At 39.4% G+C, this 16,115-nt stretch overlaps 1 protein-coding gene across 3 annotated transcripts in view; it reads left to right on the forward strand.

Moving 5' to 3' along the window:
• The window catches only part of ROS1 (ROS proto-oncogene 1, receptor tyrosine kinase), a 157,112-nt gene that overhangs the window by 71,248 nt on the left and 69,749 nt on the right, over positions 1–16,115 (forward strand). For 2 of the 3 annotated variants that reach the window (XM_075553957.1, XM_075553955.1), the window contains 6 exons: positions 1,409–1,623; positions 1,935–2,095; positions 2,462–2,606; positions 2,967–3,229; positions 14,802–14,865; positions 15,185–15,387. In XM_075553957.1, coding sequence (XP_075410072.1) covers positions 1,409–1,623; positions 1,935–2,095; positions 2,462–2,606; positions 2,967–3,229; positions 14,802–14,865; positions 15,185–15,387 — 1,051 coding nt within the window. Of the gene's footprint in view, positions 1–1,405; positions 1,624–1,934; positions 2,096–2,461; positions 2,607–2,966; positions 3,230–14,801; positions 14,866–15,184; positions 15,388–16,115 lie in introns of all 3 variants that reach the window. The other variant, XM_075553956.1, reaches the window with a different exon arrangement.

Raw genomic sequence — 16,115 nt, forward strand, 5'->3', positions numbered from 1 at the left:
CTTAATTGAATTTCCTAATCTGGAAGAGCACATTTTGACTAAGATATGGAAGTTGATAAATAGCAAATTGTGAATAGAATGAAGTTAAAGACCAAGCTGTAACAATAAATAGAAATTAAATGTCGACTAACCAAGGGTGGGTGGGAGACACAACTCATTCAGCAAAAACCTATCAGCAGGTTGGGTTCTGGGTTGATTTTCATTTGTTATGGTTTCTCAGTCATAAAGAGCTTGGGGTAGGGGATCATAGAATTAACTTTTTCATCTGTCCATCTTCCGATTTCTAGAGGAATCCGTGATGAAATGAAATCAACTGCATTGTCATTGGTATGTCCATGTTTTACAGATGGCTAAGGGAGAAATGACTTGACTAAAGTTACACTTTTAAAGATCCATCAGTTCAGGGGTTCCTTACAGTTCTGTCCATTTTGGAAGCAGCTGCCTCTGAAGGATGTGTACTGTAGTCTATGAATTAGTCAATTCACAGTGAGGAATATTTCTTCCCAGGCCCTAGAACAATCACGTGGGCAGGTTTTCACCATCCGGTTGAACTGAGTTAGGGGTTCAGGCAGTTGCTTGGGAAATGAGGGATCTTCATGAAGGGGTGGGGGAGGGAAGATAGACTAAAAGACTAGCTACCCAAGCCAATGAAGTCTGAGCAACCCTGCTAGTAATAGCTGGTTTGTGTGTCTGTGAACCACACTCCTATGGACCCCAATTCAGGAATCATTGTCCCTGTTCAGTTCTGGAAAAACGCCCACACCTTATTTTTCCTTCCACATCCCTTATGTGTAACAAGCTCCCTTTGCTTGGTGACATTTACACCCAGTCCCAACTCCTTGTTTCTCGAGCGCAGTTTACTAGATTATTTTAGATTATCTCTGATTATCCACCACCTCCACATCCCTCATTCACAGGCAATCTTTGGACCTCAAGCAGATGGCAAATCCATACTTCATGTTTTGGTTTTTACTGATTCTGTTTCTTGATAGAAATCTTTTCTCCAAGTCCTAAAAATACTTTCCCTTGGTCTTTCTTCTGCTCTGCTAATTTTATAGGAACATATGAAATAAGCTAAAGATTTATCTCTATGTTAAATGATTCAAGTTATGCTTTTGACATATAATATTACAAATATTTTTTTAATGTTGCAATGTGGGTAACACTCTTACTATTGCAATATTACATTAATGGCCTCTAGAAAATTCGCCTTGTATCTACTTTGGAAAAAATGTAGAAAAACAATTAATTTAAAAGGAATTAAAAACAATGACAATTTTGTGGCAAAGTATTTTCTCATACCCAAGCACTCACATACTTACACTCGGTCTCACCAGTACCTGTCTGTATCGGCTCTTTCTCCCATTTCAGATCTAATACTATTTGTCTATTGATGTTGTTTTAGCAGCATGGGTAATACTACCATCACAGAATTTGCAGCCTGGAGTACTTCTGAAATTTCCCAGAACGCACTGATGTACTACAGTGGGCGACTCTTCTGGATCAATGGTTTCAGGATTATTACAGCTCAAGAAATTGGTCAGAGAACCAGTGTCTCTGTTTTAGAACCAGCTAAATTTAATCAATTCACAATTATCCAGACATCTCTCAAGCCTCTACCAGGTACAGTGTTTTAATTCTCCTCCATTCCCCTCCCCAATATTCAATAACTGTTTAGGATGGGGTTTAGTTTTAAGAATAAAATTTTCAGAGGAAAAGGCTTTTGTAGTTTTTTGTTTGTTTGCAAATAGTTTTATCTTAAGAAAAATTTACTACCTGAACAAAGATCAGAAAAGGATAAATTTCAGGATAATAGCGGAAAGAAATATTTTGTTCTGGAATAAATCATTAGTAACTTTGATTGATTTTCCATGATTTCTGTGATGATGGATATTCTTAATCCCTCTATTTTTTTTCTTTCTTCTATCCCATAGGGAACTTTTCCTTCACCCCTAAGGTTATTCCAGATTCTGTTCAAGAATCATCATTTAGGATCCAAGGAAATGCCCTAAGCTTCCAGATCCAGTGGGATGCGCCCCCTGCAGTGGATTGGGGCATGGTTTTCTACAGTGTGGAATGTAGTACTCTTTCTAAGGTATGGCTTTGGTTCTGTTAACTTCTCTTTCTCCATCTGACTATGTCATCTACATTAGCCCTTCCTACACTGTTTGCCTGCACTTTTCACTCACCCAGATGATCTTTTTGCTGCTCCGGAAGCATTTGACCAGTAAGACTATTCCTAACACCTCCGGTTAATAGCTAAGCTCTGACTACTTTGTGGCTATAGTTAGATAGATACACTTTAACTGATTTGCAAAGCAAGATCTGGGACTTCATCAAAATCAGCACTTCCCAAACTATAGGCTTAGTCCTGGCATGTGAGTCTGGAGAATTAAGTGAGAAATGAAAGATTATATGATTCTCTCCCTAAGAAAATGACGTGTTTGTGTTTGTGTTTTAGTTTCTGGCTAGTGAGAAGCAACCTTTGCCTGTATTTACCGTAGAAGGGTTGGCACCCTATGTCTTATTCAATCTTTCTGTCACTGCTTACACCTACTGGGGAAAGGGCCCGAAAGCGTCTGTATCACTTCGAGCACCTGAAGCAGGTACAGGGGTTAACATTGTTCGCATGAAATAAAAGTAAAATCTTTCTTCCCATGATCTTGACTGGATATTTAGAAATTCTGGAAATATAACTTAGGGTTTTCTAAATATGCATAGATACCATAATGACCTCTTATAGCTTTCAATAACACCATTAAAATAGGTCTGCAGGACTTCTTCCAAAAATAATATTTCAAAGAATTATTGGGGGCTCTTACAATTCTTATCACAATGGGTACATAACGGTATATATCTTAGCTGCCTAGAATGAGATATATTCACTGTTAAACTGCCCCCACTGTTATCACACACGGTAGAATTCAATCTTCTTTTCCTTTCTGCTTTTATCATCTGCTTTTCAGTTCCCTCCGCACCAGAGAATCCCAGGATATTTGTCTTACCAAGTGGAAAATATGGCAATGATAATGAGGTTGTGGTGGAGTTTAGGTGGAGTCAGCCTAAGCATGAAAATGGTGTATTAACACAATTTGAAATTTTCTATCAAATATTCAATCAAAGCATGATGAACACAACATTTGAAGACTGGATTGCTGTCAATATCACTCCACCCACCATGTCCTTTCAACTGGAGGGCATGAGACCTCAGTACGTTGTTGTTTTCCAGGTATGAGAAGGAAAATGGGCATTTGCTTCATAAAGTAAAGCAAAAGATTAAGGGAGTAGATTAAGAATTCTGTAACATGCTCTCTCAAAAATGCGAAGGATATTGTGGTCATGGGAATTTAGTGGGCAGCCACAGTACAAAGTAGAGAACACAAACCAAGTAAGGCAAAGGGGGGTTCGCAGTTCTCTTGCGCTCAGGATACTTCCCAGATTCCATCAGCCATTATTTTTGAACCTGCTACTCCAGGTCATGAATTGCGGAGGATGCTCTCATTTGTATTAGCTCATTTGGATCTCATATTGTGAAGAAGAAGTCCGAGTATATGCATCAATTGTCCAAGTTCCACATAAGTAAGTCTGTGTCATAAACTTCTAGAGTTCATTTCATCCCGTCAACTCTGTGGATCTTCTGGTGCTGAACCCTGCAGCTGCTCAGGAAGAGATAGTGAACTGTTTTCACTCGTTGGCACCACCTTGATGATTCTGATGAAGGAGAACGTCAAGGAAACACGTTAGAATAAAGGCTACAGTAACCTCTAGGTTGATGTCTTAAATTCAGTGTGAGACATCTTTCCACATATCACAGAGGACTTGATTTTTCAGATTCTCAGTATAGACTTGGTGACAGTCCACGTGATAAGAAATATATCTTCCACATCTTTTAGGGTAAAATAATTTTTGATGAAGTTTTAGGATAGGACTTTCCTGAAATATCTATTTTCTTCTTAATTTTGTAAAGATTGAATTTAATAATTATATCGATAAGTGCTCACATTTTAATTTAAAAAGTAACTAAGCAATATGGTGGACTAAGCAGACATATTAGTAAACTCTCCATTATCAAGACACAAGCAATCAAATCAAAAAGACATGAATGAAATCCTGTTGTACTTGACCATCTGGGTATGCCTTACAAGAAGGGTATTTCGTTTGGCTGAAAACTTTCATTGAAGCTTCTTATTGCTATGGGGATGACAGTCAGGTCTCCAATCCATCTTGAGTTCATTTTTGTGCACAGGGGAGGCATGGGTCCTGCTACATTCATCTGCAGATAAAGATCCAATTTTCCCCTCAGCCTTTGTTGAAGAGGATCTCACGTTCCCATTCAATATCTTTTGGTCCTTTGGTGAAAGCCAGTTGCTTGTGGGTGAATGCTTTTATTTCTGGGGTTTCTATTCTGGTTTTAAAAATTTTATGAAATACTTTTATTGGGGGCTCTTACAGTTCTTATCACAATCCATACATTCATCCATTGTGTCAAGCACATTGGTACATATGTTGCCATCAACACTTTAAAAACATTTTCTTTCTATTTGAGCCCTTGGCATCAGCTCCTCCCTTGACATATAACCCCTCCCTTGACAGTTTTCCCTCCCCCGCTCCCCCACCCTCCCTCCCTCATGAACCCATGCTAAATTATAAATTACTATTTTCATATATTCATCATCCGCTGTCTCCCTTCACCCACTTTTCTTTGTTCATCCCCCAGGGAGGGGTTATATGCTGATCCTTGTGAACAATTCTCCCTTTCTCCCCCCACGTTCCCCTCACCCTCCTGGTATTTCTATTCTCATTATTGGTCTTGAGGGGTTTTTCTGTTCTGGATTCCCATTTACTCTGCTTAACTGTTCTACATATCAATTATTGTACCAGCACGAGGCTGTTTTAACTCATGTTAGCATGTAGTTGGTTTTGATGCCAGTAGTGCAAGCCTTCCTACTTTGTTCCTGTTTTGAAGAAGTTCTTTGCTTATCCTGGTCCCCTTACCTCTCCATATGATGTCGGTAATGAGTTTTTCCATTTATTTAAAGAATGAAATTGGGATTTGGATTGGAATTGTGTTGCATTTGTAGATTGCTTTAAATAGTATTGACATCTTCATAATATTGTCTTCTGAACCATGAACATGGGATCTTCTTCCATTTGTGTAGATTGCTTTTGGTTTCTTTTATTAATGTTCTGTGGTTTTGTTTGTACAAGAGTTTTGTTTCTTTGCTGTTTTATTCCTATTTTGTACCTTTTGTGGTTATTATATTTGGCATTATTTTCTTTGACAAATGTTCCTGGTCTCTCATTAGGTGAGTATATATTTATTATGCTCACTGGTTCCTGGTTTATTGCTCCTTTGAGCATTATATAGTGCCTCTCCATATCCCTTTTTATGGTTTGAACCTTGAGTTCAATTTTGTCAGAGATTAGGATTGAGACCCCCTGCTTTTTATAAATTGCCATTTGCCTGGTATATTTTCCTCCAACCTTTTATGCTTAGTCTATTTTTATCTGCGAGCTTAGGATGTGTCTCATGCTGGCAACAGATTGTTGGGTTATGTTTTCCAAGCCAGTCTGACAGTTTGATTTTAGTGGAGGAATTGAGGCCATTGACATTTAGAATTGTTATCATAACTGTGGATCTGTAGATTCATTGCTGTCCCTTTTGTGCTGGGTGTTTTCCTATCTTCCTTCATATCAGTGTGCTGTGATTTTGTGGGGTGCTTCTTTCTTGTCATCTTTTCACTCTGAGGCCATGTCTATCTTGGTAATTGTTATCAGCATGTTGGCTTCTGGTTGGAGTTGTGCCTACATGGTGTTCTCCTACTTGTTCTTGGTGGAGATTGGTCTTCTGGCCATAGTGAGTTGGCAAGGATCTTCTGCAGGGTTGGGTGTCTTACGGTGTATTCTTTGAGTTTTTCCTAGCCCTGGGAGACCCGTATCTCTCCTTCTATCTTAATGGATAATTTGGAAGGGTAGAGGATTCTTGGGCAGGAGGTTTTTCTTTCAGTTTTTGGAAGATGTTACTCCACACTCTCCTCCTCTTCATGCTTTCTGCTGATAGGTCTGAGCATATTCTTACCTAAGAACCATTGTATGTGACTATCTTCCTTTCTCTTGCTGCTCTTAGAATTTTCTCTTTTTCCTCAAAGTTGTGTAATTTAACTATTATATGCCTTGGTGAGTTCTTTCTGGGGTTTAGTCTAGTTGGTGTTTTCTCTGCTTCCTGTCTGAGTGTCTTTTTCTCAATCATTAAGGTGGGAAAGTTTGTTTCCAGAAATTCCCTTGCTAATTTTCCTGTTGACTTCTTCACTGTGTCTTGTTCTGGTAGACCAATAACTCGAACATTATTCTTATTCATAGTATCTGTCATTGATCTCAGGTTTTCTTTTGCCTCTTTTCTTTTTTTTTGCCTCTTTTCTTATCTTAGTTGGCTGTCTTTCTCGTTTGCTGAGGTCTGCCTGATTGTATTCAAGATCACTGATATGATTCTTAGCCTCCTCAAGTCTTTACGTGAGATCCATGATCTTGTGTGTAGCTTTTTCACTTCATCCATTAGCTCCTGCATTTCACTTTAGTGAGTGGATTTCATCCCCTCTATCATGGACTTCATCTCCTCTTTCATTGCCTCCTTATTCTACGTAATTTCCCTCGTCTCCTCTATTGCTCCAAGCAGCCTTCTGAAAATTTCTTTTTGTGGCAGATCCACATCTGATCCTTCTATGAGCATCGCCAACTCTGCTGTTGTGATTTGTCTTTCTTGTTTTCTTGTTGGGAGTGATGCTGTATGCTTTTGCTTACATGGCAATTTCATAGATCTGGACACCATATTTCTGGGAGACTCTCCATGTGACTGGTAACGGTGTTTTCGAGGGTTGCCTGTGGCCTCCTATGGTGGGTGGTCAGATTGCTATGTAGACAGGTGCCACAGTGACTAGGAGGGGCCTCAGAGCCTGGAGTGAGGCTGGTGACTGTATGAATACTCCTGGGCTGAGTTGGTCTGGGCTGTCAGGGCACAATTTGCAGCCTCTGTTTTTTTTTTAAGGCACCAAATAGAAAACAATGGTGGAGGAGGACACATTGCCATGGGTGGTGGTGCTGAGGAATGCAGGAACAACCCCACAGCCACTGGTACAGATGCTGGGGGAAAGTCTCCCCAGGGTGAAGGTTGTGGGCACAGGTGGGGGGCAACTGTGGGGAACTCAATATGACTGCTGGATACCTCCAGGCACAAAAATATAACTGCAGGGGGCCAATGGGCAGGTGGTGGTTGTGTTGGGGTCTGAGGTGGTGTAGCCAGTGGGGCAGGGATCTCCAGGGATTGGGTTGCTGGGCTCTGGAGCTAGGCTAGATTTGGAGGAAAGATGCCCTCTGGACCACTGTTCCATGCACAGGGCGGGAGGGCTGGGGCAGTGATGAGCCCTGCTGCTGGGGAAGTGGTGGGCACCGTGCCCATGGACATGGCAGACGCTGCTGCTGCAGGGCTGGAGGGGTCCCAGGCACTGGTGTGGGGAGCCCCCACAGTCCTATGTGACCAAACTCTGCAGGACCAGAGTGGTGGGAGGAACCAGAGCTTGGAAGTGTGATCATCACCACCACAAGAGAAGGAAACAGCTCACCTAGGGGGTCATTGCAAGTGGACAGTTGCTATGTGGTCCAGCTGCAGCATTGGAACTCAGCAAGGCAGCCGTCGAGCTCCTGGCGTGGAGACCAGGCGGTGGGGTGAGGGGCACAATTGGCAGGTGGAGACTGCTGCTGTGCACAGAAGCAGCACAGTCAGCGGGAAATCCCTGGATCAGGTCACAGATCTCCGGGGATTTGGAGCAAGGCAGATGTGGGGGAGGACCACCTCTAGGCAGAGGAAGCACTTTGGGCTGTTGTGGGGTCTTTTCACTCACAGAATCCTTTCATGTTTCCTCCTGGACACCAGGCTCACCGACCTCTTTGGTGCTCCCACTGTGGGCTGCTTACCTCTTCTCCTATTTTCATGATGTCTTTTGTCGGAGCTCTCTTTGCTGTTATATAGTAGTAATCTAATTGATTTATTCTTGTTAATCTTGTATCCTGCTATTTTACTAAATACCCTAATTGTTTCCAAGAGTCTTTTGGTGGAGTCTTGGGTGGTTCTTACTATATAAAATCTGCAAATAACAAGAGTTCCACTTCTTTGTATGATTGTATTCTTCGATTCCTTTTGTTGACTAATGGTTCTGGCTAAGACTTCCACCATGATATTGAGTAAGAGTAATACACCATTCATATTGAAGGACAGAATAATCAGAAAGACATTCAACAAAGACACCAAAGAATTAAAGGACACAATCAACCAACTTGACCTCAAAGACATATGCAGAACATTTTAAACAATTGCACAATACACATTGTTTTTTAATAGACATGAAAGACTTTTCAGGGTAGACTATGACATATATGGAGCCACAAAGCAAGTCTCAAAGATTAAAATATTACAATGTATCTTCTCAGATCACAACACTAAAATTAGATATCAACAATAGGAAGTTCAAGGCAGATAATTAATTCCATAGTAATTATATAACATGCTGATTAAACTAATGGGTAATAATAGAAATAAAAAAAATCAAACAACTCCTAGATTAAAAAAAAATCACAACATAATAAAACCTTTGGAACACACCAAAAGCAATTGTTAGAGGAAAATTTAGATAATAAACACTCACATTAAAACCCCCCACAAAATCATCATCTTAACACAACATTTCAGTAGGAAAAGAGCAGCATAATTAACCTAGTATCACCAGGATGCAATAATTAATAGAGATTAGAGCAGGAATAAAGACGGTAGCAGAAAAACAACAGAAAGAATAATCAAGACAAGAAGCTGATTCTTTAAAATCATTAATAAAATTTACAAACCACTGGCAAATCTAACAAAGAAAAATATGGCAATAACATAAATAAATAAAATGAATGACATTATAACAGAACCAGTGAAAATAAAAAGGATAATAACAGAACACTGTACTCCAACCAATTGAGAACATATACGAAACGGACAGATGAGTAGAAAAACACTACCTACCTAAACTAACGTTAAAAAAAAGAAATACAATATAAGCATCAGGTCATTAAAACACTTTAAACAAACAAACAATAAAGTCCAGGCCTAGATGGCATCAGTGTCTTCATTGGTGAATTCTACCAAACCTTCAGTGAAGAGCTCACCTAATTTTTCTCAAAGTACAGGAAAGGATGAACTAGCTCTCAGACATAGTTGTGAGGCAAGCATAACTCTAATAGCAAGGCCAGGCAAAGACATTTCTATAAAAGGAAATTATAGACCAATAACCCGCATGAACATTGGTGCAAAAAATCTGAGCCAATAGACTCCAACAACATAACAAAAAATGGAGAAAGAGGAATGGAGGAGGAGGAGAAGGAGGAAGAGGAGGAGGAGGAAGAGAAAGAAATACATCACAACTCAGAGGGATTCATATAAAAAATGCAAGGATGCATGCAAGTTATATGTGGATGGCCAAAAATTTGAAAAACAACACTGGACAACACATATTTTGGTGCCTCCAATGCTAGCCTTGTTTCTGGGTATATTTAACCTGCTGATCCATAAACTGGTACCAGTTTTCCACTATCAGCTGTAGCTTCTGAAATACAGAACACATGCCATATACCACTCATCACTCTATTTACCCATTAAAAACCCAGCGTATTTTAATGCAGTGTTAGCTAGCCTGAGATACAGGAAGCGCATGCTAGTTTTATTTAAAGTAGTTTATCTTCTATTAAATAATTAGGTCGAGTTATACTTCACATGGTGGCAATTGATCGAAAGATATAGCTGAAAAGTACAGATTACATGAACTTAGAATTTTCCCCAAGTAACAGTTCACCTTTATTAGAAACTGAATATCACACAGTTCCAACTTGTTAACATCAAAAGAGACCAGAAGAAAGAGTTATTGTACAATCAATAAGGAGCCTGCTGGCATCGTGGACCATGTGCTTGATTGCTAGCCGTGAGATAAGCTATTGGCGTCCACTGCTCTGCAAGAGAAAGGGAGACGTTCTGCTTCCCTACAGACGGACAGCCTCAGAAATCCACAGGAGATGTCAACCTTTGTCCTATAGGGTCACTATGAGTCATAATTGACTGATTGGTACTCAGTTTAATAGAGATTCAAAATGTTCTGAAACCCAAAATGGGTCTGATGTCAAGTTCCTTTAATAAAATGTTCCAGTCGTGTTATCAGGTGGCATAATATCTCCATCCGTGGACAGAAACTCTTGAAAGAAGAGTTTGAATTTTTCTTACCAGAAGAAGCTTGTGATCAACCTCATTTCTATAATATTTACCATGAATGACCCATTGGTTTCCATATATTAAAATGTGTTCTGACTTGTTTACTGCATAATTTGAAGAACAATATAGATCTTTAAAATATTTATGAAAATTACTATTAAGTCTTACATTTTTGACAGTCAGCATTGTCCTCACAGCTCCCATGTGTGTGCCTTTTCAATTTTCTTTTTGACTTTTCACTCTTTTCAAGCTGTGTTCTGGCTTTTCAGTATCCAATTTGCAATCTCTCTCTCTGTGGCACAGCCTTCTATACTAAAAGGAAAAACACACTGTCCTATAATCAGTCCCATCTCCTCGTGGCCCTATAGAACAGAGGTGTGTTTCTTTGGATTTCTGGACATTTAAATATTTTAAAGGCTACAAAGTGACTGGTGGGGTCAAACCCTGATCTATGAATGGCAGTTCAAAGCAGAATCCACTGTCTACCATAACCCACTACAGCTGACCTTGGAAGCCCCTTAATACTTAATGCTAAAGACATTTTTTTAACCTGTGTTTGGTCTCAATCCTGTAATTTGTGGGTCTGAATTAGTCTCACATTTAAAACTAGTGTGATGAATTAATAAAGTAGTATACTTCATAGCTGAAAACATAGTGGATCACTACATCTAAGAAAGTAGAATGGATCTGGTCTCTCCAATGCAATTTTCTGAATCAGCGCCCCAGATAACCCCACGAATCAGACTGAAAACCAAGACACAAAGAAAAAATTGGGTGGGGGAGGGATTGGGAGGGTGTGTATAATCATGTAAATAAAACAAAGGAAAAGAGACACATGAACATAAAAAACATTTGACAAACCCACCTCCATTCCTGATAAGAACACTTAGCAAACTAAGAAGAGAAGGAACACTCCTCAAGATAATAAACGGTATATATACAAAACAAACAGCCAGCAATTCTCTCATCAGAATAAACAGAGCATTTCTCTTGCAATTGGGAACGAGAAAAAGATGCCCTTTGTCTCTCCTATACATTCTTGTGCTGGAAGTCTTAGCTAGAGCTATCAGTCAAGAAACGGAAATTAAAAGCTCCAAAATTGGCACACACACACACACAAAAGTTGAACTCTCTGTAGATGAGATGATCCTTTACATACAAAGTTCCAAAGATTGGGTAAAAAATTGTTGAAACTACCTGAAAGATTTAGCAAAGCCATAAGGTACAAGATCAACACAAGTTAGTCAGGCTTCTTTCTTTTTATCATTTACCTTCTACTTTATTTATGAAAAGCACAGCTATTAAATATGACCTTCTAAATCCATAGCTCTTAAATGAAGATTTCACAACTTAAAAAAATCATTTTATTGGGGGCTTGTACAACTCTTATCACAATCTCTTGTCACATACATCCATGTGTCAAGCACATTTGTACATTTGTTGCCATCATCATTCTCAAAACATTTGCTTTCTACTTGAGCCCTTGATATCAGTTCTTCATTTTTCCCCTTCCCTCATGAACCCTCGATAATTTATAAATTATTATTTTGTCTTGTCTTACACTGTCCAAAGTCTCCCTTCACCCACTTTTCTATTGTCCATCCCCCAGAGAGGGGGTTATATGTAGATCCTTGTCATAGATTCTTCCTTTGGAACACCCCCCTTCACTCTCCTGGTATTTCCACTCTCACCATTGGTCCTGAGAGGTTCATCTGTCCTGGATTCCCAGTGTTTCCAGTTCCTATCTGTACCATTGTATATATCCTCTGGTCTAGCTGGATTTGTAAGGTGAATTGGGATCATGATAGCGCAGGGTGGGAGTGGGGAGGAAGCATTTAAGAACTAGAGGAAAGTTTTATGTTTCATCATTACCACACTGCACCCTGACTGGCTCCTCTCCTCTCTGTGACTCTTCTGTAAGGGGATGTTCAGTTGCCTAGAGATGGGCTTTTGGTTCCCACTCCTCACTCCCCCTCATTCATAATGATATGATTTTTTGTTCTTTGATGCTTCATACGTGATCCCATCGACAGCTCATGATCGCACAGACTGATGTGCTTCTTCCATGTGGGCTTTGTTTCTTCTCAGCTAGATGGCTACTTGTTTATCTTCAAGCCTGTAAGATGCTATATCTTTTGATATCTGGGGACCATCAGCTTTTTTCACCACATTTGCTTATGCACCCGCTTTGTCTTCAGCAATCGTGTCAGGAAGGTGAGCATCATGGAATGCCAGTTTAATAGAACAGTGTTCCTGCATTGAGGGAGTACTTGAGTATCCATTTGCTACCTTAATACTAAACCTATAAATGTATGCACATAAATCTATTTCCCCATCATTATATATAAATAAATTTAAATATATACACACCTGTATTTAGATATCTATAAATGCCCTTTGCCTCCTAGGTCTTTCCTCTATTTCCCTTTACTTTCCTCTTGTCCCACTATCATGCTCAGCCTTCATTTGGGTTGCAGTAATTCCTCTCAGTTACATTGCCCTTGATCAAGCAAGCCCTACCAGGCCTCTTCCACCCTCCTCACCACTGATTTTGGATCACTTGTTGTTCCCTTGTCCCTGGGTTTGTTAACACCATTTTCTTTTCCCCACCTCTCCCTCTCCCATGTTTCCCCCAAACCGTCAAGCCCACTATTTTCTCCTCTAGATTGTTCATCCAGCCTATCTTATTTAGACAGACTTGTGGAGATAATAATATGCACAAAAACAAGACTGAGCAGATTTCTTTACACTAACAAGGGATTGCTGAAAAAAGAAATAAGGAAAACAATGGCATTTGCAATAGTAACCAACTTTAAAAATAAATCTTTAAAAATCAATATGTCACTATAAGTCACAACCAAAACTTTAAAAATAAATCTAGCCATAGAAACAAAAGATCTTGCAAAGAAAACTACAAAACACAACCACAAGAAAACAAAAGAGACTTAGATAGTTGGAAGAATATGCCATGCTCTAGGAAGCTTTAAAATTGTGAAAATTTCAACACCACCCAAAGCAATCTACAGTTAATGCAACCCAAATTCTGATCCAGAGTCCAACATTATTCTTGAAAGAGATGGAAAAACTAACTCGTGTGGAAAGGAAAAAGACCCAAGGTTTGCAAACCACTACTGAAAAAGAAGAATAAAGTAGGAGGCTCCTCAGTGCCCAGAACCAAACATTGCATGGCGGTCCAAATCAGGGGGTGCTGGTGTGTCAAGCATGTTGAACAATGGAACTGGCTCGAAAATCTAGTAGTAAATCTATCTACAGACAGTTGATCATTGACAAAGGGTCAAAATGTATTCAAAGGGAAAAAGATAGTTTAGTAAATAGTGCTGAAAAAACTGTAAATCCATTTGCAGAAGAATGTAACAGGATCCATATCCCACATCATACATAAAAATGAACTCGAAGTGAATCATAAAAACTTGAAACTATACAACTCTAGAATGAAAAAGTAAGGACAAACATAGGGTTCCTAATACATGGTATGACTTTTATGAGAGTAGGTTCACAAATATAAATAACTTTGACAGAGAATATTTGTGTACGGATTTGCTTAGCTATATTCATGAATGTGGTGGAACATACAGGAGGCAAAGTTATAAAAGCTTCCAAGATTTCACCAAAATCTTTAACAGACTGAGTCCCTGGGCCTGGGGGCTCAGGGTGATCGGGTCAAGGACACCAAGGACCATTGGCATAGCATAGTTCACAAAGACCATGCTCTTTGGTAAATAGTGACCAGCATCTTGAAAGTTTGTGATCATACATCTGGAATACAGCTATGGCCCTCTCGGCATCTGGAGCAAAGAAGAGTCAAGAAAATAGAAAATATGTGGAAACGACTAGTCAAATGGACTAATGGACCATGCAAACATCAGTTCCACAACCTGAGGCTAAAACAACTAGAGTGGTAGCCTGGTTACCAGTATCAACTGATTTGAAAGAGGTCACATTAGAAGGTTTTTGATGGAGGTGGGGAAAGTGTGGGACAAAACTCAACAATAGTTCAGTCCAATAGTTATTGGTCGGACAAAGACTGGTGGAACCCCAAAGATGATGTCAGTAGTCACCCTCTAGGTCTGGAACTGAACTCAGTCCTGTGGCTCAATTTCTAGTCAAACAATAAACTTCATTGTCACTGAGCAGACTCTGACTCATAGTGACCCAATCGGTCAGGTAGAACTGGCCCTGTGGGTTTCTGAGACTGTTCATGGGAATAGAAATCCTCATCTTTCTCCTGGAGAGTGGCTGGTGGTTTCGAACTGCTAACATCGCGGTTAATAGCCCAACGTGTAACCATTATGCAACCAGGGCTCCCGATGCCACACCACAGACAGGTCTACAATGGGAGTACTCACACCAGAGAAGTACACACACCTTAGAATCACCAGCCACTTAAGTTCAATTGGGCAGCATTTACCCAAGGATGAAGTGTTGAGAAGGACACACAGGGAGTGCAACAAGTGATCTAAATGAGAGATTTCTTTTTTCTCTTTAGGTTCGAGTCTTCACATCCAAAGGGCCAGGACCATTTTCTGCCACAGTAAAGTCTCAAATAGCAGGTATTTATTCTCCAAAATGTATACAAATGACACATAATGTTTTAAAACATTTTGGCCTGCTGATATCCTTAGGGATATGAATGCTGAAGTTAAGGTCAAATACAATATTTAATGCATTTTAATTATCACCCAAACATGCTGAAACAAAACTAGATTTAGAAAGTCTATAAATTCAGACCATTTTCTTGATTGAAATTAGTATACTAAGATTGACTCAGGGAACCCATTGGTTTCCAGGCTGTCTGACATCGAATCAAGATAGTTGGATAAACCAAATTAACTTTTCTCTTATATGCTGTTTGCTTGTTTTTGTTTTCAGCAATCAATCCTTTTACATACCTCATAACTCTTTTTGGCAACAAGATACATTTTTTAGATGTGGATCTAAATCAAGTTGTGTGGACATTTTCATCAGAAAAAGACATCAGAGCCGTGGGCTACACAGCTGATAATAAGATTGGATATTATGCCCAAGGAGATTCTCTCTTCCTTTTGAACATGAACAATCTCTCCAGAGTTGAGGTATTTCACCATATGACTCTTTTGAAACTAAAGAAGAAGAATATTTGCATATCACAATATTCTATAATTAAAAAGACTTGTCAATGTTTAAACCAGCGGTTCTCAACATGTGGTTATTGACCCCTTTGGGGATGAAATGACCCTTTTACAGGGGTCGTCTGATTCATAGCAGTAGCAAAATTACAGTTATTAAGTATCAACAAAAATAATTTTATGGTTGGGAGGGTTACCACATCATGAGGAATTGTATTAAAGGGTCACAGCATTAGGAAGCTTGAGGACCACTGGTTTAAATCATGCAGCTTAGAATGACTGAAAAGGGCAGATTTATAATTTAGCAACAAACAAATATAAAATAAATTTTAAGCAAATGTCATTTATGAGTAATTTATTTACCAGTTATTGAGTTTAGTACTGTGTTAGATCCTGGAATACACAGAAAAAATCAGTAAGCTCTAGTCTTACATTAGTCTAATACAGGGAAGACAGTTAATGCATGTTGATTAAGAGTCTGAGTTTGGAATATAACAGCCTAGAATCTGATTCTCATTTCATTATTTACTAGATTTGTGGCAAGTGGCAAGTGATTTCACTTCTGTGGCAAAGAGTTAGGATTACGTATGGATCCATGCAAGCCAGTTGGCCCACATGCCGGAGCTAACAGTGGAGAGCATGAACTAGTATAACTGTTATTTTGTGTGTGTGTGGGGGGTGGGGGACAGAATGCA

Source organism: Tenrec ecaudatus, chromosome 7 (assembly GCF_050624435.1).
Source record: "Tenrec ecaudatus isolate mTenEca1 chromosome 7, mTenEca1.hap1, whole genome shotgun sequence".
NCBI classification, from domain to species: Eukaryota; Metazoa; Chordata; class Mammalia; order Afrosoricida; family Tenrecidae; genus Tenrec; species Tenrec ecaudatus.